Source organism: Crocuta crocuta, unplaced genomic scaffold, assembly GCF_008692635.1.
Source record: "Crocuta crocuta isolate KB4526 unplaced genomic scaffold, BGI_CrCroc_1.0 scaffold646, whole genome shotgun sequence".
Taxonomy (NCBI): domain Eukaryota; kingdom Metazoa; phylum Chordata; class Mammalia; order Carnivora; family Hyaenidae; genus Crocuta; species Crocuta crocuta.
In genome coordinates this window covers 963,427-986,899 of record NW_027530851.1, presented here as the reverse complement: position 1 = coordinate 986,899, position 23,473 = coordinate 963,427, and the positions used below count along the sequence as shown (strand labels likewise).

Below are 23,473 nucleotides of genomic sequence, written 5' to 3'. Positions count from 1 at the left end.
TCTTTAACAGAAATAATGAAAGCTAGTAAGGAAATGAGCACTAAGGCCCTCACGTGGCCAAGTGGAGGCACCAGACTCACAGGCAGTGGATGATGGTCCGGCCTTCCCCTTCTTCACATTCCTCCTGCCATTTTTCCACCTGCAGTATCAGCTTCAAAAATGACCGTTTGGAGCCAGGCACTTCTCGGTGAGAGGCCCACCCTAGATACTGAAACTGCTGTACCATCAGATAGCCTTCTTGTGGCTGTGGAAGGAAAAGTATTTTTCTGTAAATAAGTTGGGACCAGAATATTTACTAAAAAGTGAAGATGCAGACAAAATGGTACCATGATATAAATGCCATTTATACTGGATTGGGTCTAGTTGGTAAGTCCAGAATATGTACAGTACAGAAACATTCTAAGTTACAGAAGCAAGAACCATGAGAATTACCTTTATATAAGGTTTTCCCTCACACCCCATATCCAATAATCAATCACGCTTCTTAAATAACTTTCAAATTCTTCCTCTTTATCGCCACTGACATCATCGCATATGCCCAAGTACCAATTATGATAATTACTCCTTAGTTGATCTCCTTGAATAAACTTTGATCTCCTTCCAAAGCATTCTTACTGCAGCATCATGATTATTTTGAAATGCAAATATGATCTTATCATTCCCCTACTTTAATGGCTTCCAAATGATCTTATCTAAAATTCATGTTACGCCATGGCTTAAAAATTCCTACACAATATGGCTCCATTTCTTTTCCCAATCTTCCCTTTATTCTAACACACTATTCGAGTCCTAGACACACTGACCATCTTTTAATCAATTTTTCAAGTCATTTCTGGCCTTGAGAACTTTGCAAGACTCTCCATTTGGCCTCAAAGATCTCCTTGTTTGTCTCTCTCAATCCCAAATACAATGATCAATTTGTCTTGGGTTTGCCTGGAAATCTTCTGGTCTTTGAACAGAAATTTGTGTCCTGGGAAACCTCTCTGTCTTGTGAACACCATGATAGCTGGTTCTCTCACCCCCAAATAGCTCCCACCAGTTCTTCAAATTTTGTCTCAAAGATCACTACCCCAACGATGTCTTCTCTACTCACTCAGCTATTGTTAGATCACCCAACCACTCTGGATTTTGTACCTTTTCTCTAAAATTTCACGTATTTGTAAATAAAGGATTGAATTGTTCAATGCTGTTTTCCCTGACAAAATATAAATTCTTTAAGATGAGGAAATCTCTTTCTTTCTTTCTCCTCTAAACTCTCTATCACTAGAACCTAGCAAAATACATTCCAAAGAATAGTACTGTTGAATGAATGAATCAGTACATTAGGTCCTCATATAAAAATGTAAGAAAGAATTTGCAATACATGAGTATGCCATATCATAAGGCATCATATCTGAATTTCCATATGGCCAGGGCTCACGTATCACAAGGACCTACCAGTACCAATATTCAACTTCTCATTGGTGCCTATTAAATATCTGATGAAGTACATGCTATTAAATAAGATCAGGAACAGGAAAAAATCGTGCCCTAATAAGGACTGGAGCACCAAATATAGAGGAAGATAAATATGCTGACAAAAAAATGTAACAGAGATTTCAGTTCCTGTCTTTAGAATATTTTTCATATAAACAGCTCAATTAAAAGACAAGTCTTACTTTCTTAGTTTAGCAGCTATGGTTTCTCAGCTAAAATATTACCAGAACCATAATGGAACAGATGTGCAGACATAACGAGATTCCATTTAAATTAACATCTAAGATATGCACGAATATTATGACATGATTGAAGTTATCTTTTCTCCACTAAAATGAGCGACAGAATTGGATATGATTTTATCCTCTTATAGATAAACATATAGACATATTAGCCAGAAACACATATATAGCCATTTTGATATGAAAACACTGAAATATGACAGTCTGAATCATACACTTAAAATAATACACATACATAGAGCTGCTTCTCTAAAAACAGAGTAATCTTTCTCTTTAAAAAGAGAATAATGTTTTCTTTTCAAATTTTGCTTACTATTTGGTTACCCAATCTAAACAGTTTTTATTAGTATTTTTTTTTTTTTTTGCTTTTTTGAAGGAGAGATCCCAAACTTAATTTGTCCTTTAGTGTAAAACATGTGAAGACTCAAGGAGAGGAACACAGCTGCTGCTTTGTTGCTGGGAAAAGGCAGAGTGGTACCCGTGCTGGTGCTACAGATCTGGGCAGAGCCAGACATGGGGACATTTAGAAAGTTGAAATTGTAAGTGGGAGGAGAATCAATGATGGCTGTGGTGTCCTCTCTTACATGCAGGACTTGGAATAGTGACACGGAGCCTTTCCATAATGGCTGATCTGACATATCTCTTCCTCTCAAAGTAAAGCTTTTTAGTCACTATTATATTCTTATTTTTCAATTATATGCCTCTTCCACGCTGGATACCAATACTAATAAGACATGTAGTCAACCTTAAGAAAAGTCATATATGTAGCAAATCAGAGAACTCTAGATGCTGGCGAGGATGTGGAGAAACGGNAAAAGGAAAAGAAAAAAAAAAAAAAAAAAAAAAAAAAGTCATATATGTGCAGAGACCAGGCTCAGGCAATCAAACTCAATTGAGCCAGTGCATCTGAATTTAGTTTTCCAGATGTACCACATTAGTAACCGACCAGGACATCTTGCTCCCAGCATTTCTGCTTTCCTGTTCCTGGAATGTATTTTTCTTCTAAAACTAAGGTGTAGGATGAATACTAGCACTAGGACTGATTATATAATGCCTATTAATTCTACTCTCCCTGTTGTCTGATTGGAATTATACCCCAACATGGTTATGATCAGTTGCTCTTGATCAGCTCAGCTGAAATTTTAATGACTTACTCTTGTTAGATTGCATATCCTAAAAATCCGGTTTATCACATCACAGTCCATTGAACAAGACATACATTCCACTTGGATAGGGCCATATCGTAACATCCCTTCTTCTGGCCAGTACTGAGGGCAGCCCTAGATGATGAATGTTTTGGGGGAGAAAAAAAAAATGGGCATTATTTTTTTCTAATTAGGGTAGTATGAAACAGACTTTAACATTTTTTTACTACTTTATTAAGTATGACTACACAAAAGCAACCCATAGCCATTAACCTGGGACAAGTCGACTTCATTTAACATCACAATGGAGGTACAGCCATAATCATACACTAATCTCCAGAAGTCTTTCACAGTGTTTGGCAGAGGGTATTGTGTGACGATGAAAGCAGCTGGCTGCCTGTAGCTCTGCAAAGAAACAGCGTACATGGAAAAACATAAGAACTTAAGGCAAATGATCAGGTGTACAAGCAAATTCAATACATTTCAATATAGGGCCAAGTAAGAGGTGATAGCTTCACATGCAGATGGAGTCAGGTGGTTGCATAAGTCACAGAATAGATTTGGACCATTGGAATGTACTGGACCTAGTAATCTTTCAATCTGATGGTAAGGCTTCAATGTCTCTGTAGCAATTCAAGATAAGAATTTAAGTCTTAGTTTGTTGAGATTAGTAAGTATTAGAGCGCCTGGGTGGCTCAGTCAGTTAAGCGTCTGACTTCGGCTCAGGTCATGATCTCACAGTCCGTGGGCTCGAGCCCCGCATCGGGCTCTGTGCTGACAGCTCAGAGCCTGGAGTCTGTTTCAGATTCTTTGTCTCCCTCTCTCTCTGCCCCTCCCCAGCTCATGCTTTGTCTCTCTCTGTCTCAAAGACAAATATTAAAAACATTTGAAAACAAGAGATTAATAAGTATAGGACAAATACAAAAGGAGGTACTAAAGAACTTCTCAAGGTTAAGTTCCTCAATGAGGTACCTGGGGGGCTTTTTCAGTTTTTCAAAGGTAATTGGTCTGAGAGGCAGAAGGCACAAAATTCCCTGCTGTGTGTGTATGTATGTATGTACATACTTATGTACCTATTTGTCCATCTGTTAATCATCTATTAATAAATATAAGTGCTGGGTTCTCTTCCACTTCAAATAAGTAAAACTACATACACCTCAAACTCAAGTGCTTTAACATTATGTGAATATTATCAGTACATTCTACACATCTTTTAGGCACATCCAGTTTCTTGGGCATTTCTAATGTATATTAATGGTTAGATAGTTAGTTACATCAATGTATATCAACAGTTTCAATTACTTAATATTTTTAAAGTGCCAAAAAAGAAAATCCACTTCCTGGTCCCACCCAAAAGGGACCAGAAAGGGAATGGCTCTCCTTTATCAAGTGCTCCTTAATTGGGACACAACACATTATCTCTACCCAGAAGCAAAGGGCATACTCATCTAACCTGGGCAATCTGTCATCCTGCAGACCGATGATCCGTATTTCTACGTATTAACTTAAATAGGTTGTAAAAAATAACTAGACTGTTGCCAGAGATAGATTTCTTTAATGCTAATAAAAACTGTCAGTGATCCCCTAACTCATTTGTATCATAGGACTCTTTAAGTCTTTCCAGTGTTTTAACATCAGTGTAGAAACTGATTCTTGAACACTGATCCTATGACCATTTGGGAAGTGCTGCTAACCATGGCATTCCACTTCATGGAAGGTTGTGGGATAAATCTGAGCACTGGCAGTTCACCTGGCTGCTTCTATATGACCTCAAGCCTCACAAAGTGTCACCTGCAGTTGGGGTGAGTATCTTTCCCAAAAGGTATGAAGGCTCATGAGAAAAAACTAGAAGAAATAAGTAAACCTTCCTTACAATTACATGTCTGCTCTATGGGAAGGTAAGCTATTTACTCACTTTTTGAGTCACATGGGAGGGGAGATGAATAAGATGATATCAAAGACAGATGATTTCCTATTTCTTTCCTCTGTAAGTTCGGGAGCACACCAAGGCATGGAAATCATGGAATCCTTGGCCTTACCTACTAATTCTTCAAGGCATACCCAAGGATATAGAATACTGAGGACATTGCTAGAGGGTAGGGAGAGTGGGAAGTGCTGACCAATGAGCCCTGTTCTTATAAGACAAACCAAACCTAACTTTTCTAATGCCCCAACTACCATACTAAATCCAGCAGATGGTCTCAGTTATAAAATGTATCTATGTTGAATCATAGGGAAGTAAGCAGAGAGTTGAAACAGATAGAGAACAAGGTTCAGTCTTCATCTTGACTAGAAAACAACCTGGAAATTAAGAAAAATTTGACAGAGATAGATGCCAAAAGACAAAAAGTGTCTCATCAATCTGTTTCCTAATAGTATTTTCTCCTTCCCCTTTTTACACAGCCTTTAAAATTCCAAATCTAGACTCAGAAACAAAAAGGTCTTTTGTGTTTTCTCTGCATTTAGTATATTTGCCTTTCCAGACAATTAAATTGAGGACCCAGTGTGATTTCAGTGGATATGATTAATAACAAGGCAAAACTCGGGTCATGGCCAAGAATGGGAACTTTTCACTTGAGCTTGTCTTTAGACTTCTCTGCTCTTCAGCATAAAAAGAGCAAAGTAATCGACTAAAAGACTAGCCTCAGAAGTAGAATGCAGGCTTTCTAAGTCTCTACTGTCAGGAACTAATTTTGGAAAACACAATAGGAGCAATAACTCAGAAGGCTTCATTAACAGTCATACAGGAATGAATCCTGACTTCTAATTTCTCTTCACTATGGTTCCGTACATTAAAAGGCAAAACCTAGAATTGTTTATAAACACAGATGAGCTGTTTAAAAGGATTCTGAACTTGGACAGCTTTCTGACTTCTTTCCAAGATAACCAAGCAAAGTAGCCAAACACTAACTTGAAACTCTTTTTCTATGTTGTTCTGTCTATGGGATGCTAACCTGCTGAAGATGTGTTCTACCATTTACACTTTATGAAGGTTGGAATGGGGCAAGAGAGCTCTTTTATTATGATGGATGTATTAACATGGTATCTTCGGTGCCTTCCTCTAGTTATTTATAAATGGTCTCCATTAATTAACAGCCAATAAAACAGGTTAGCTCTAAATTATTGGAACATTAAATGCCAGATATACAGATGTCCCAAATTAACACAACTTCAGTAAGAAATGGCATTCTGTAGTTTTAAAAATTCATTCCTAACTTAACATTCAAAACACATAAGCATGATTTTCTTTTCTGTAAATAATTAAGATGAAAAATATCACCTGCAGTTACCCAGAAAGAATATAATAATTGACAATCAAGTTCCAAATTTACAATGAAGCCTAACACTTATAGTTCCTAAGAATCCCTGTAGGGGGAAATTCAAAATCATTCTCCAAAAAAAATTGTATTTCAATGAAAGTTTCCAATTTTCCTTTCTAGGCCATTTTAATTTTCCCAAAAAGAAAACCAGCCAGTGTTCATCACATTATGTAGCTTTTCCTGACACTTTACACTAACAAAGGCAGCAGTCTCTTACATCCATAAGAGCAGCATTGATGTAGTTACTACTCTCCCCATCAATTGTAATTAAAAAAGGCAGACATCTGTCAGGTGGCAGCATGTCCATAAAACGATTCTTGTCATGGTTCCTTGGCAGGCACGCTATACTGCAGTCTTCAGCTTGCAGTCGAGGGGTGACTGAATTCAAGGTCTAAAAAGAAAAGGGAACCAAGGTTAAAAGCAAGTGACCCATCCAGTAGCATAATGCAGACCTTTGAAGTATTTGGGAGGCCAGGTACAAAGTGAAGGATTTGTACAAGGCAGCGGCATTTGCCATGATGACAGACTGATAAGACTTTGTAGTTAGAGCTAAGGAAGCCTGAGAAGTGACAAAGAAACAATAGATACACATTGTTCGCTGTGCTTTTCAAAAGGAAAAGGGAAGCAAAACACCATAGCTACCTGCAAAATGCATTGCCTACCCAAAGAAAATAGAATCGGAGTGGCCCATAATGATGACCCACCATCAACGCTGGAAACTATCATTTGTAGTTACGTTTTGGCATGCTATACTTGAACACAGACTGTGTGTGACATGCTAGAAAGAGGAATGCACAAGGGATCAAAGTATTAGTTTTCCAGAGCTACTCCCGACTGCATATTCATATACCTTCAGGGATGTTTTAAGGACAGTGAAAACATTTGGGGTTATTGAGAGACAATGTTTAGTACAAACTTCAGCTATCATTATTAATGTGCTTGATCTCACATTGTGAGTGACACAGAAGGTTAAAATCCGTAAGGCTGCATAAAAAAAAGGTTGTAAATACACACAAATCACCACCAAATTTGACTTTTATGATACCTTTCCCCAAACCCTTCCCTGAGTCTGAACTCATTTGCCCTTCCAGAAACAGCAGATATGAGCTCATTAATACGAAAGTGACTCCACAATATGTATAATGAAAGAGACAGGTATTTTATTATACTTAAAATAGGGTCAAAGGTTCTAAATTTGACTTGAAAGACCTTCCTTAGAAGAATTAAGAATGCCCAGCACACACTGTAGTAAGTTGCTCATAAAAGAGGCTCTAGAAATAAGTAAATACCTGGAATTCATCTTTGAGATGTGAAGAGTTAGTCTGAGAGTCTATTCTAATCATATCAAAATATGCAGCTTTAAATTCACAGACAGGTATGGCAGTTTCTCCACATAAACAGGCTTCTAAAATGGCATCATGAATAAAAATGTACTGCTCCTAAGAAAGAAAAGACATCACACCATTTTAATAAAAATTTTCTGTCATCAAAGGTAGAGAATACAAAGAATTTTCTCTATGTGGAAACATTAATAAAGATATCAATATTTTCCTATATGACTTGATGAGCTAATATTGATTCTATGTGAAAAACATTTATTATTTTTGATAAATGTTGGAAAGCAAAAAAGAAAAAGGTCATTATAGATAAATCAACAAGCAACACACACCTCTGTCTGGACCATATTGATACGACGAGATCTTAAAGCTTTGACACAGTTGTAGATGTCCACAACACCCTCTCTTTCAGCCATGTCCAGCATGATGTCGATCACAATGTAACAGCCAGTTCGTCCAGCACCAGCACTGAAAAAAAAAAAATGAAACGAATCTGAAGAAATCCAAGAGGCATGGTCACGCAACCTGGATTAACGATCCTCTCACCTTTCACATAGGTGGAACCAAACTGCTTCAACAAACTGCAAGAAGTAATTTGTGTTCTGTAAACATTTAATGTACAAATAACTTCACGTAGAGTACTTGCTTTGGTGTAAAATGAAGATTGGAACAAGAGTTCAAAATTCAAGGCTCTAAACTTTGTAAATCAAATTGTGTTTTAAAAATAACATACACATTTTGTTCAAGTTCCATAGCTCTGTTTCGCAGTCTCCATTTTATGCAAATCTAGAGCAGAGAATTTTAAGCTCAGAATTGACCAAAGGATGGATTCATGCTTTCAAATTTAACCTCAAATTAAAATACTCATACTCATGTACTTGTGGGTCCTTTGACAAAATGCGAGAATGCTGGCTCACTGTTTTAGTCTTACAGACTCTTATAAACACCAAGGCAAAGAAAATTAATTCCAAAACACTTTCACGGTTAATAGGAAGTGCTAATGGTGAGTGTGGGGTGGAAAATGGTGGTTATCAATGAGGAGGAGACCAATAGTAGAAGGAATATTTGAATGGTGAACTGAAGGAAAAATAAAAATGAATAGTTAGGTTTAGGATATAATTGTTAACAGGTTACAAAGAGAGCTACTATCTTACTGTATTTAATTCAGTAATTGAACCTTAATATACTTTGATTATTTCACCACTTTGGAATGTTTCTTCAGTTTTATATATAAAAATCAGTGGAGCAAGGAGCAAACAAGATATAGTTGGGATTTTAGGGGGGAGGGTGGGAAATTTCACTTGGTAGTCAGCTTCCTATTTTTCATAAATTTACAGATACCTGAGTCTAAGTGGAAAATGACACTTCTGTTTCCAAGAGAGTATCTGAGAATCTTGGAGGGCTTCGGAAGCAAACAATTCATAGGAAAGTAAACCTCTATGATAAGTCAAGACACTCCTGAATTGAAAACCCACTTATCTCATTTTCTAAATGCATAGATGGGCTATTAACATTATTTCTTTGTTGTCCAGATTTGGTCACTTCTCAAACTCACTGTTCTTTAAGAAATTTAAGTAGAAGATACTGTATCTCTCTTTCTTTCTTTCCTTTTTTTTTGCCTACCATCTTCTCAATCATTGTTCCCAGGGTTTGAGACAGGAAAGTAATTGAAGAGTACATCAGATTTCTTGAGGGGGACTGAAGATGTTTTTTTTCAGGGTGTATAGTATCTGATCCTTATGGAATGCCTTACTTTTATTTCATTCTCTGTGTTGTTTCCCCTCTTTTATATATGGTCATTTAAATTCTGAATAGGTTGTACTTTGAGAAAAAAAATGCTTAAGTACAACCTATTATGTAGCTTGGAGGGGATAGTATTTGAGAATGGTGTGCAGCATTTAGGAAAAGCTTTTCAGATTCAGTACATAGTTTTCTGTTCACATCTCAAAATGAGGCCATGTAATTTGCTTTTAGTGTCTCTGAATGCTTGTTTTAAGAGACGTTTCTAATCAGAAGGAAGCCTGCATATAATGTTCACATTTTTCTGGCACATATTTGCTGGCTCTCACTGATGTAGTTTTCAAGGTCCTCTGATGGATGTTTTTTTTTTTTTTTTTAAATTCTTAAATAGCTGTTTTATAGCACAAATTCTTGCAATTTAGGCCATTTAGTTACTCTGTATGTCTGAAATTTAGTTTTAAAAGCTGGGATTCTATTGGGAATTTACTAGATTGGCAAGAAATCTCTATTTTAACCTACCATTCCATACAATATGGAGTTTGTAAAAGCAGTATAAAGAAACAACCCCCAAACACAGATGTTGCTACTAAAAGAGTTTCCACACTCCCATTTGTGAGCAGCACTACACACATTAGGATGAATGTATTTATTTTTTTCAGTTTCTGTTATATGTCCTCCTCCTAGCTAACTTTTATTTTATTGCTGTTTTCCCTTACCTGTAACACACATAAGCTGGAACCCTGCAAACAGGCCTTTGCTTTGTGCTTTGAGTCTCTTGCTGCCTTGAAAAGGCTGGCTGTAGACAGTCAAGGCCATTTGGTCCAACACTTACCTGCAATGCACGACGATGGGGCCAGCACTGGGAGGGTTGGAGAACTTCACTCGCCGGATGAAGGAGAGGAGCCCTGTGGCGTGGTACGGCACTCCGTGGTCAGGCCAGCCGGTAAAGTGGAACTGCTTAACCTCACGGATCTCATTGTACCCCCTCTGTGCATACATGTAAAGAAGTGTTTTCCAAAGAACCAGAAAGAATAAAGCCATTAAACACAATCAAAAAAACAATGAAGACTATACCAAAGATCATGTTTTTTAGGGGATCTAAACAGGAGCTTTATCTGGCCCAGGAGCTTTATCTTGATTGTCAGATAACTGCCAAAGAAAGGAAATTAGGCGTCTTGCTCAGTTCTATAACTCTGTAAATTTCATTTACCCTTGACAGTCTGTTCCTTACTTGGGATGACAACACATAAAATTATTAGAAGAGGGAAAAATGGGAAAGGTAAAATGCTGCCCTATTGACCCAAGCACCGAGTTTTCAAGCGGTGAATAAAAGCTACTTTCTAGCTTCTCGCCTCAAAAAGATTTTAATGCCTTGCTTATCCATGTTGAAAATGGTTTTGAAGCACAGCATGAAGGGATTTTCCAGGACAGTGTTACTCTAGATTGTTTCGCAAAAATATACAGACAGCTACACTGTTCTTTGGGCAGACAGTGTTTCCTAATTCTATGAAACAATGCAGCACAGAGTAGTACCTATAGTAACAAAAATACAAAATGAAAGGGAAGCCTTGTTGTTATGCCAACTCTCCTATTGGGATAATTTAAGAGAACATTTAAATTCACAGTTCAAAGATTTCACCTTTCGGTTAAAAGAAGCCCATAGATTGTAGTAGCACAGCTTAGAGAGCATAGAAAGAATGCTGCAGAATTTATTTTTAAGAATCCACATTTGTAGCCGAAAAACCTCACTAAAATCTAGGTAATTCCAACTGCACTCTATCTGTGATATCTCCATCTCATTTGTGCAATCAGAAAAGGGAGAAAAATGCTCTGTAATAAATGAAACACACTGAGTAAGTTGAGATTCTGTCCTAGACAGATGGACCAATAACACCACAACCTGTGGAAGCCAGAGATCAAGTCTTATTCTTTCTAGTTCAAGTTCTTACATGATACTCTACACACAGCAGGGCTCAACAGGTAATTATAATAGTGACAATGATAAACGTCTTCATGAATCATGCAACTAACAAATCACTTTCTTTACTATTTTTCAAGTCAACTCTAGTGAGGAAGATCACTAAATTGTTCTAAGATCTGGGGTGGCTCAGTGGGTAGAGCACGTGATTCTTGATCTTGGGGTCATGAGTTCAAGCCCCATGTTGGGTACAGAGCTTACCTAAAAAATAAATTTTTCTTAATATTTTATTTATTTTTGAGAGAGAGATAGAGACAGCATGAGCAGGGGAGGGTCAGAGAGAGAGGGAGACACAGAATCTGAAGCAGGCTCCAGGCTCTGAGCTAGCTGTCAGCACAGAGCCCGACGCAGGGCTCAAACCCACGAACTGTGAGATCATGACCCGAGCCAAAGTTGGATGCTCAACCGACTGAGCCACCCAGGTGCCCCACCTAAAAAATAAATTTAAAAAATTGTTCTGAGACCTGATTTCAGACAATTACCCCTCCTTCATATTAATCCTTTGACTGGAGTTGCTTGCTGTAAGGGCCTTGTTCTTGTTAGTCAACTTCGGTAAAATGTTCTTTTTAATATCTGGCAATGCACACTCTCTTATTGCTTTTCATTTAAATTTTTCTAAGTAATATTCAAATACATGTTTTTTTTAAAAAAAACAAACTTCTGTTTTCCAATTCTAAATTACAAGAAAAGAAATTTTAAAAATCCAATGATGTTCCAATTAGTATTACATTAACTACATAAAGTGGTATTAATATAAAATATTCTGATTCTAGGCCATGGTACATCTCCATTTATTTATTCAGATCCTATTTTATGTCCTCTAATACACTTTTGAGGATTTGGTGACTTAAGACCTATATCCTTGTTGAATATATTCTTAGATACTTTAGAAATTTTTATTATTGTGAAAGAGATTTTTTAATGTCTACTACTGTTTACTGCTAATATACAAAAAAAGCTAACATTAATGAATATTTATCTTAAATTAGCCACTTAAAAGATTATCAGTTCTATTTCAAAATATTATCTCTAGTTTTCTTAGCATGAAATAATTTCATGTAAAAATAATTTTATCTTTTCTAATAGTTAAGCAATTTATTTCTTTTGTTGTCTTATTTCATTTACTAGAATTTCTCCAACTTTCAAATACATGAGAATGATTATCCACATCACACTCCTGATTAAATAGTGACGTCTTTAGGGTTTGCACTCCTTAATATGCATGCTACTAGTTACTGTTGAATCACCTTTACCATGTTTAAGTTGCCCCCTCATTTCCCTAATAGATTATTTCTATAAATGTCTTTTAAGTAAAAGTAAAAAAAGTACTTCAATATCTATGAATAAAATCATATGGTTTTGCTCCTTTAAGGAAGACGTGATGAAATATTTGGCTAGATTCCTACCACAGGGGTGATATCCTTGCATTCCTAGAAAACAATCATTATAGATCATGGTGTGACATTTTCTTCATTCACATTGGGTTTCAAATTTTCAATACTTTAGTTTAAATTTTTTTCAATTAAAAGAAATTGGTCTGCAAAGTGTACATACACAGAGAGAGAGATTTAAAAAAGGGCAGAGAGAAGAGTGTGAAAGAGTGCCATCTTGATCTGTCCTGTTATCACAGTTATGCTAGCTTTTAGAATAGAGGCACCTCGGTGGCTCAGCTGGTTAAGCATCCGACTCTTGGGGTCAGCTCGGGTCATGATCTCAGGGTTCGTTGAGTTCATACTCTGCATGAGGCCCTGTGCTGTCAGCGAGGAGGAGCCTGCCTGGGATTCTCTCTCTCTCTGTTCCTTTCTCTCTGTCCGTCCCCCACTTGCTCTCTCAAAATAAATAAACTTAAGAGAATTAGAATATACTTAGGTTGGTTTTAATGGATTTCTATGGTCTTAATAGTTTTACTGACAAAAGCATTTGCTGTTCCTTAGAGATTAAAGAAACCTCAACTATAAAACAATAGTGCAATTTCATGGTAATCTTTAAGATTCTAGTTTCTTCTATCATCTATTCATGTTTCTAAGTTTTCTCTGGTCAAATTTTGAGAATTATTATTTCTTAGAATACAAGGGTATTTAGACTAAAATGTATCTCCAAGTTTACACTTAATATTTTGTATTGCTTTCCAAACAGCAAGTATAATTAGAGTTATACCCTTTTTGTGTTTTCTAAGATTGCATAGTTTTGATTATCTCTCATTTAGAATCAACAGTGGTTTAGTTCTTTTGTTGATCCTTTTAAGGAAATAGATTTTGTCTAATTTATTCTTTTTTTGTTTTTTGGCTTATATTAAATTTTTCCCATTCTATTGATTTTTCTCTGATTTTCTAGTTTTATGATTTTTCACATGATTGTAGATCACCTTTCGAAATAGAAAGCATTCAGGGTGCCTGGGTGGCTCGGTCGGTTAAGCATCCGACTTTGGTTCAGGTCATGATCTCACGGTTCGTAGGTTCGAGCCCCGCATCAGGCTCTGTGCTGATAACTCAGAGCCTGGAGTCTGTTTCACGTTCTGTGTCTTCCTCTCTCTCTGACCCTCCCCTTCTCATGCTGCCTCTCTCTCTCAGAAATAAATAAAACATTACAAAATTTTTTAAAAAAGAAAAGAAAAAAAAACAAAATAGAAAGCATTTATGTATTTAATATGTATCCCAAGGTTTATAAACATGCCTGGCACATGGCAGGCTCTCAACTAATATTTGTGGAATGAATAAATGAATGAATGAATGAATGAATGGATTTTATAGTATAATCAAAAACCAAATCTTGACAGGGGCTTTAAGAGAAAAAAACTGTTTCAATATACATATTTTATAAGACAGATTTAGGGTACTTACCCTTTCCAGGGTGAATGTCCTAACTACATATTCAGCAAGTGGTTCCATTTCCACACAAGTTACTTTGAAGTCACCATAAACTTCAGTATCATCGGGCCAATACTTATAGCATTTAACCTAAATGACAAAAAGGGTATATTGGTAGACTTGAGTACATATTAACCAAGATGATTTAATTTCAGTGCTCACTCTTTAGGTTATAGTAAAAATATAGTTAAAAAATCTATAGATGAGATAAAAGAATCTATTACACAATAAATGGAAAAACTTTGCATATTCTCATTACAATATATATGCCCAATGATGCAACTGGAATTTAATATAAAATTTCTAAAGTTTCTTTTATTACTCAATAAGAAATCAAATAGTTTCTCAGCCATCAAAGGTCCACTTGGGAAAACTCATTTGAAATGCTATGCCTATGATTTTTTAAAACAATTAAATGAGATTCTATTCTAAGTGTTTTATGTTTGGCTACTCAATTTACACTCATGTTGTGTGAAATAAGAAAAAGAATCTTTTTTTCTCTTACCCGGCCAACCTCAACTAAGTTTGTAACCATCACAATGCAGGCAGACTGTTCTTGCCAGATCATTCTCCAGAAATCATATACTGTTTCATGAACTGGGCCTTTGAAAAATTAATTTGAATATTATGTTATCAGAGAAATTTTGTAGTTACAAGAAGTGGTAAGAAGTATATATTTATAAGGTCTAACACAAAAAGTTGCCAAAATTACTTAAATTCAGTTTGTATCTAAATTCACACTATAGCAAAAACATAGGCATATACAACATTTTTTTTTTTCAATTTGCCTTTTATACTTTCCATTCAGAAGAAGCTATCACTAGTTTCTAGGTTGTTTATATCTGTCACTAAGTTAGTCTGATGCATCTTCAAACATGTAGAAAAAAATAGGAAGTCTTATACAACTATCTACCAAACAGCATATATTACCAATTAGATATACCCACATCATTTATGAAACAGTACATGTTTAAGGGTTAATGAAGAAACATCCATACTTATAAGCAAACATCTCAACCTTACGTTATCACCTCCAGACAGGAAATCACCTACTGGGTTATACTCTACTCAGTGCCATTAAAAAAATAAAACAAAACTGGGGCTCCTTGGTGGCTCAATTGGATGGGTGTCCGACTTCGGCTCAGGTCATGACCTTGCAGTCCGTGGGTTTGAGCCTTGCGTAGCGTTTTGTGCTGACAGCTCAGAGCCTGGAGCCTGCTTTGGATTCTGTGTCTCCTTTTCTCTCTGCCCCTCCCCCACACGCGCTCAGTCTCTCTCTCTCAAAAATAAATAAACATAAATAATTAAAAAAATTAAAACAAAACAACCTCCTCCCCCCATGAAACTAGACTATGGTTCACCACGGACGATCTTTCTAACTTTCAAGAACTTACAATTCAACTCAATTAACCCAAAGATATGTGAAAATACTTAGAAAATGACCTCTGTTAAAAGAGCAAACATAGCTTTTGTTTTACTTCCTTCTCTTAAGAAATAAATAACTGTGCAGGCTTCTGACGGCCAGTGGTCAATCTGGAGAGATAACTGAAGGAGTTTAAGGATGCTCTTATTCCCCAGTGTGCCAGTGTAACAAGATTTCTCTGCCTTTTTATATTTTCTACACAGAATGAACGTCACGAAGTTCCCTTTCACCCTTGGTTTTGTCTCCATCATAGCTTGTAAAACTTTGCTGGAAGACAGCCTAACATCTCATTATAACAATATCGGTCTTGGGTATTACCCCATTCCAGGTCACAGGCTATGCCACACACACACACAAAAACGGAACTTATCCAAGGTGAGACCTCTCTTGCTTTCATCAAAAGAATTAATTCCTCTGTCCAGCATTATTGACGAGTGTTCTGGGACATCAGCATACTGAAACCCAAGTCACAAATCAGCAGCTTCTTGTTTACTTTTAATCAAAAAATAAATCAAGCTTTACTTTATATATGTTTTACACAGATAAAGCAATGTGTATTATACAAATGAATAAAGAGCAGTCTCAGAAGATCTGATATTTTCCCAGCTCAGTCAGATAAAATTGCAAAAAACAGCCTATGGATGAATAAGCGAGTTTGGTTGCTTTTTATCATTTAAAAGGGCAATGTTTTACCTTGAGTTGCAATGTAGTGGCTTGGTCTCTGGTAGCCCTAAAACAGGAGAACAAATTGGTTATCATCTTACATCAGTATCAGAAATAAATGAATGAAGGCATAAAAAGATGAAGACAACCACCTGTTAAGATTAAGTTATAGTAAAAAGTCCAGAAATGAGTAGTGAACTCATAGTTCACTTCTCAAACCTAGGTTATCTGAAAGGTAAACATAAAACAAAAATTAAATGTTTTAAGGGTTCAGATTAGAATATAGATTGCATAATTGAGTTTTGTTTGCTAAGGAATAACCTCATAGATATTGTTTGGTTTTACTAAAATGTTTATGCCTTCATGTTAATCTTTAGTCATTCATTCCTGGCAAATTGTGTTCAAAAATATTAATTCTCATCTTATCATCCAAAAGTACAACACACTTCATTACAGATGGACAACGACATATTAGAACCATAAAAAAATAACAGAACATTCCAATGTTAGAGCTGGACAATGCATGTGTGCATGAAGTCAAAGTCCTGCTGAGATATTTTTGAGAATATTCCTGTACTATAATATGTTCAGGAATCTGCCAAAACTATTTTGTGTGTGTTGATAATATTAATTTACACACACATAATTACAGGTACACACATATATAGGGAAAAAAGAGTTTTAAATAAAATGCATCGTATCCTGAACAAAAAGTTTAGCACTTATTTCTTTTTAGTGTGCCAAGAGATTTAGGTGCTTAAACATTTAATACGATTTCAACAAAGAAATTATTCCTGATAAGAAATAAGTTGTTAGTTGCTCTCAATTGATATGACTTCCAGTACATCATGATTAGCAAAACTGTTAATGGTATAATAAGGTTAAGCTTTGAATTTGTTTTGTATTTATCAAAGGACTTTAGCAAAAGCCTGTGGTACAATTTGTCCGCATTTTGGTGTGGGCATCTTGATGCACATATAAATGCATGTAAACTGAGATCCTCAATAATAGGTGGAGCATGATACTGCCGCAAATTTTGAAGTTTTCAATCTCCTCTTAATACCAAATAGTATGACGTTTCATGAAAAAGTTTTTCCAAGCTTTATAAAGCATTTCATCTCCCATTTTTTTTCATGAAAAATTTACCAAGACAGAAGACTCTTTTATAAGTATAATGAACTAATGGGAAAGGGAACATAATGGAATTGTGTAGTAATCAGCCAAAATACACTGGGGTCTTAACAAAAAGACTGGATAACAACAGAGTCTCATTTAGAACACAGAGTTTTATCATATGAACCAGAAAGTAGTGTTATAACAAGGCTCCAGTGTATATATCTTGGCAGAAAACCAAGGTTAAACCGAAGAGGTAGGACCAAGTACCTATTTTGTCAGAAAACTGTTGAAGTTTTAATTCTAAAGAGTGGACTATTATTAGCTTCGCTTTCTCTTTTGAGATGTCTGATAGACCTAAAATATTAAATGAGAGTAAATTGATGATCAGAATATTAACCAGTATACTCAGAGACTATATGAGATAAAGTTAATTAGTTCAAGTATATAAATAGTGACAGTTCATAAAATAACTATAAAACATGAAGTTAGTGAATGTGACAAATGTCACTTCTTAGTTATGGAAATCAGAAAAAGTTGGGGCCTCATTTTCATATCTCTTATATACCTATAAATGCATACTACATGTATGCTGTAATATTTGATAATTCCAACTTTTGCCTAACAATTAATGCATGTTTTGAACTGATTAATCTCAGCACACCTAGGTTTGAATTATTTAACAAATGGTTGAAGTTTCATGAGTGCTTAATATTTGCTAGGCATTGTGCTAAATGTTTAATGCATTACCTTATTTCTTATAACAAAATGATGAGATTAGTACTATTATTATTATTCTCACAATAAAGATGAGGAAATTGTGGCATAGAGAGGTGAGTGACATTCCCAAGATTTCCAGCATGATTCTGACCCAGGAAATATGAATAAAGGGCCTGTCCTTCTTCTATGTAATATAGTATCATTGTTTCATTGACAATATTTTATCTTTTATTTGGTAATTACTTTCCATTAAATAAACAATTTGCATGTAGATGTTTGTAACCAAAATGTAACAGTGGAACATAGGATCAAAAGAAACTTTTTGATATGCATGATTCGATATATATGTGTGATATATGTATTTTACAAATGTAATTTAGTCATTGTTTTGCCTAAGTAATTTTAATACTTTACAAGCCAATACCACACACCACAAAATAGTCTTCCTACCCATTTTTAACATCAGAAGTCAAATATAAAAAGTAAAATTTCAGAAACACTAATACACATCATACTATCCAGCTTCTCACATGTTTGGGGAAGGGTAAGAATAAAAGCCAGAAACAGAAATCATCAACAAATAAAACTCGAGTACATACTAACTTGTCAAAAGCTAAAAATGGTCCTGTTTTTCTAAACATAGAAAAGGGAAGGAGGTAAAATAGATCTTCACACATGTAAAGGAGTTACAAAAAAATGACATAGATATACTGTATGAGGCTAATTAGGTGAAGCATGCAGAGATAACTAGTATTAAGCATTAGTAATAACTGTAATTAAAAGTAGTTATAGTAAATATTTATAATAGGGTGCTGTTATTTACATATAGTGGTACTTACATCCCTGTACAGCCAAATCTACAGCCCAAACCAAAGTCAGGTGTGAAAGAAAGCACAACAACGTCAGTAAGTACTAGGACGTAGAACAAGGAAAAGTGTACAGTTTGTTCTTTATTTTAAAAAGCTAGCAATCACTTTATAGGTAATAACAAGCAAAAAGATTCACATATATAAGCCAACAAATTGGGCACACTAAACTGTAAAAATACTTACATCTATGTAGTTGGCATTAATGTAATCTGAAGAAGGATCATCCTCAACAGGCTGCAGAATTACTCTGGAATGGTCATCTAAAATTTTTTAATAATTAAATAATAAAGGAAATTACTATAAATAATAAAATAAAAAATTTTAAATCAAACAATAAATTAAAAATAAAATATTAAATTCACCCTCTGTGCTGAGACAATGACTTGGGAGAGACTTAAAATAATTCAGTGGTTATTAATAGCTTATCCATAATAAAATACTATTCAAATTTTCTTAAAGAAATACAGGAAGTCTAATGAGCTCATTACTTATTAAAGTATTCTGTTAATAAAGCTCAATGACTAGCATCTTTACACTTAGGAATTTTTTAGGGAACGTGCTAATATCTGATGAATCATCATTTGAGTCTTGGATTTGTCTAAAGAACTGAACTCTAACTTTGAATTTTGCTTCCTAGACATGGTTTTAGGAAAGGTGGGATCCTTTCCTACTGCACGTTAGAGAAAATGAGCCACAGAACTAGAGTGAATTTTGATTCCCCGCTCTCAACTTCTTAGTTCTTGAGGGTCAAGGTTGAATTCTGATGTATTCAGAAGATATTTTAAAATAATTTAAATTGAGAATTGAGTGGTATGAGTAAATCATACCACTAGCTAGTTACAAGCTAAAGTATGTTACTTTCCTTACTGTTCTGTGGTTTCATATGACAACTAATTTATTGATCCCATGTATACATCTTGAAGACTTAATGAGGAATTAGTCCCTAATGATAAACAACATAGCAACAGGAGATCAGACACTGGCTCCAAGGAAAAAATAAAGGTTATGTGGAAAGAATAACACCCGCACCTTGAATAAGTTTGGTAGAAGTGTTATAGCAATTTATCACTGAAAAGACCTTTCTTTTTTATTGTTTTGGTATTCTCAGCTGTCAATAACACCCTCACACCTACCTGTGCAAACAAAATCAAACAGCACGTTATCTCCACAGGGTGAAGAGTCTGAGTCAATTTAATTAATGAAGATCATGATAATTTCAGAGTCACTGCCAATAACCAATGCTGTTTTAATATTAAACAGATTACTTTATAAACAGCTGTGCCACCCTCCAGGACTCTCTTAAAGTTTAAAACCATATACACACAATGTTCACATTCACCAAGAATTGTACGAGAACTTACATGCTATAATGTTTCCGTATCGATTTTTTGCTCTATTTTGATCTTTTTTAGCTACATCCCAAGATGCTGACTGTCCTTCAAAGAAGCTCTGGAAAAAAAAAAAGAAAGTAACAAGACAACTGAATTTATCTCCTTTTCTTGAATGAGGTTTATCTGTTCTGATGATCAAAATAGTACAAGCCACTTTCCTCAGGGAGGAAGGAAGTCCTAGAGCGGTAAATAAGTTCTCTTTTCAGACCTCAAAGCTTGTTTGTTGGACTCCTGCTTGTTCATTTTGGATGGGACTGAGTTCAAACGGAGGACAAAAAACAACTTTAGGAAAAAAAACAAAAGGATCTTGAAACTACTTCAAATTTAAGATAGCTACAACTCTGAGACATGGAAGCAGAGAAAGCATCAAAACTTCAAAACTACTTTTAATGAGTATCTTTCAACTGTTTTTCCTTTAGCATTTATAGCAGGAAAAAGAAAATCTGTTTTCCCCCATAATTATTCATTAAATCGTGTGCAATACATCACATTTCAGTTCCTTTGAAGATCATGAAAAGGACTGAGAATGTACAACAAGGGACCATATGAAAATTAAAAGAGTCACCATATCCAAGAATCTTGGAACAGATGACTTTGCTGATTGGTTTAATTACCATATGCAGCAATTTAAAATATGAGTATAGATTTCTTTTTGCAGTAAAGCTTAAACTTTGCTCAACACAGGAAATGGGGTCTTCAAAGAGCCAACGGTTTTTGAAGTGATGTACACAGGAATACACATGAAATGAAAAAAAAAACAACCCAGCTCTGGCAGAATATTATAATTCCTTACACTACTTTGTTGCCACAGCCTAGTGTTTCCGGTATATGTCTAAAACCAACTTTCAAAATTCAAAGCTAATTTTATTCACTCCCAAACTCAGGTATACAAGCAATCAGTCAATAAAATACAGAGCTTGGAAGATTCTTCATTAAGTTGAGTGTATTTTAGATGGTCAAGTACTGCTTGGATTCTTTCACTTTAAATATGTGTGTATGGTGGTAGGTATATGGTGGTGGAGGAACTTCCTTCTATGACCCAGACTGCTATTTCTCCGTAAGTGAAGAGTGTCAAAAGAACTTTTTCCTTCTTACTATATTATGTGTATTGAGATATTCAGTTTAAATTCCTTCCTGTGCAGTAACAATCTTGGTCTTTTGGATTGAGTAGGAAGGGGAAATAAAGTTGGAAGAAGAATTTCCCAATCCTTCTTTTGGATTTGAAGTGCTTTGTTTTCCTCCCGGTCACTCTCAACCAACAATGCACCAAGACTACTAAGAGTGACGAGCAGGACAAAGATTAACCCCACTTCTCAACAGAGGGTCAATAAGCAAAGAGGCAATGAAGTACCTACCGATTACATCATTCAAATGGCAGAATCGGTAATGATACAGTGGAACTCAAAGTATCCTGTTATAGATTTGTCAGTGGGGAAATAAAAGGTGTAACGAAGCAGGTTTTAAATAGCAAGAGTAAAATTCTGGAATCACACATTGAAGAATTCTTCAAGTGGATTTAGATTCAGATATATCCCCAGAAATTGCCCTTTCAATTCTGTCTCTGCCCTCTCCCCATATATACATTTGAGTATATTCTCATGACACAAGATTAGAGGGTCTACAGAGTATTCCACTCCTTGTCAGGTTAAAGGGAAGGAAAAGTGTCAAATTCCACAATTTTGATTAGAAATACAATTTAACATAATATTGAAACTTTTACCTCATATTCCTCTTTGAACCCATAGCTGTCTGATGTCTTCATGAGATTAATGTGCTGCAGTAAGTCGGCAACTCTGATGGCTGGGTGCAGCTGACCCGTCTGGTAAGGGGATTCTGTCCCCTCACAAAGGTAGCGAGGTACATCTAGAAGACGACTGGACTCAGCTGTAGCACTGTGGTTCTCGTCTGGCATTTTTCAGATTCCAAAAGATTAAAAAAAAGAGACAAAGTTATCTTGTTTAATATATATCTATGCAAAGAAATTTGTAAGAACTTAAGATTTTTCTGATAACGGGAGGAAGAAAAAGAAATACAGCATAGATCTGGGCCAGCTTCTCTATAAAGACAAAGCCCTTTTATATCAGCTCAAGGTATAAGGTCAGAGTGTATTATGCTTATATCAGCACGATAACAGATGCTGTGAGATGTAGAGACATCTGATCCACTTTTAGAAAGTCTAAGTGGGAGACTTTGCTGAGTTCTTCCTTTTTCTTGTAGCTGCAGTCATAGCAGCATAGAGTAGGACCAGAAGATCAAGTTGTCAATTGGAGAGGTGTTTTCATCGTTGAGTAAACTGAACAAACTCCTTCCCAACCATATCCCAACCTCACTCATGGACCCAATCTAAGGGACCCATCCCCATAGGGCTGCTCTCCTTAGTCTTGTGGGCCTACTATGCCCCCCTGGGGCACTTAGAATGGTACACTCCAGACTGGGAAGCATGAGCATTCTACAGAATCATCCCCGGGCCCCACTATGTCTGCTAGCCAGCTTATATGTGCATTTAGACTCAGTCTCTACCCCTTTGGTTTATTGTTATGGTTGCTGCTTTTATTGTAAATATATTTTGACATTTTTGGCCATTGTGTGAAAGAGACTAGGGTATATCTTTGGGGCAAAATGTGTAGGTAGTTCTTCTGCAATTCTTTCCTGGCCCATTCAGGCTTAACTACATAGCTCCTTCTTTATGTTTCCATGGCCTCCTCATGTACGTGTCATTTCACTTACTGTACATTTCAATACTTTGTTTACTGATGTTTTTTTACTAAATTATTAATGTTTAAAGTATGGAGATACAGTCATATTTTTCTTTTTACTCCTGCTGACTGGTGCAAAGCAGTCATTCAGTAAATATTTCAGTGAATGAATCAATTAAAATAAACAGAATCCCTCACCACTCACGTTTAAGTGTAGGCCCCATCCCAATTGTGTCATTAGCTTAAAATGAAACTTTCAACTCTCTTTATGTCATAAGGAAGAAATGAACAAGAACATTATACCTATGAAGAATAAATATTATTTTAATGACCACAGCACTAATCATTACAATGAGAAAAAGCATGCTTATATTTATCACATTTAAACTTACCACTTTCAAAAAAAATAAAAATAAAAACAACTCTTTTAAGGGTGTTACTTTGGAAAGCATTTATACTGCCATATTCATTAACAGAAGAGAAAGTACACTCT

General features: G+C 35.6%; 1 protein-coding gene across 3 annotated transcripts in view; it reads right to left on the bottom strand.

The window, feature by feature from the left end:
• PTPRK (protein tyrosine phosphatase receptor type K) overlaps nucleotides 1–23,473 on the bottom strand; it is a 421,190-nt gene that overhangs the window by 5,675 nt on the left and 392,042 nt on the right. For 2 of the 3 annotated variants that reach the window (XM_077769421.1, XM_077769422.1), the window contains exons 15-28: nucleotides 22,005–22,189; nucleotides 20,255–20,342; nucleotides 19,077–19,153; nucleotides 18,864–18,881; nucleotides 16,222–16,258; nucleotides 14,611–14,708; nucleotides 14,079–14,195; nucleotides 10,093–10,247; nucleotides 7,853–7,988; nucleotides 7,473–7,622; nucleotides 6,401–6,574; nucleotides 3,137–3,268; nucleotides 2,873–2,998; nucleotides 81–244 (exon numbers count right to left, since the gene is read on the bottom strand). In XM_077769421.1, the coding sequence (XP_077625547.1) occupies nucleotides 81–244; nucleotides 2,873–2,998; nucleotides 3,137–3,268; nucleotides 6,401–6,574; nucleotides 7,473–7,622; nucleotides 7,853–7,988; nucleotides 10,093–10,247; nucleotides 14,079–14,195; nucleotides 14,611–14,708; nucleotides 16,222–16,258; nucleotides 18,864–18,881; nucleotides 19,077–19,153; nucleotides 20,255–20,342; nucleotides 22,005–22,189 (1,657 nt within the window). The remainder of the gene's footprint in view (nucleotides 1–80; nucleotides 245–2,872; nucleotides 2,999–3,136; nucleotides 3,269–6,400; nucleotides 6,575–7,472; nucleotides 7,623–7,852; nucleotides 7,989–10,092; nucleotides 10,248–14,078; nucleotides 14,196–14,610; nucleotides 14,709–16,221; nucleotides 16,259–18,863; nucleotides 18,882–19,076; nucleotides 19,154–20,254; nucleotides 20,343–22,004; nucleotides 22,190–23,473) is intronic. The other variant, XM_077769423.1, reaches the window with a different exon arrangement.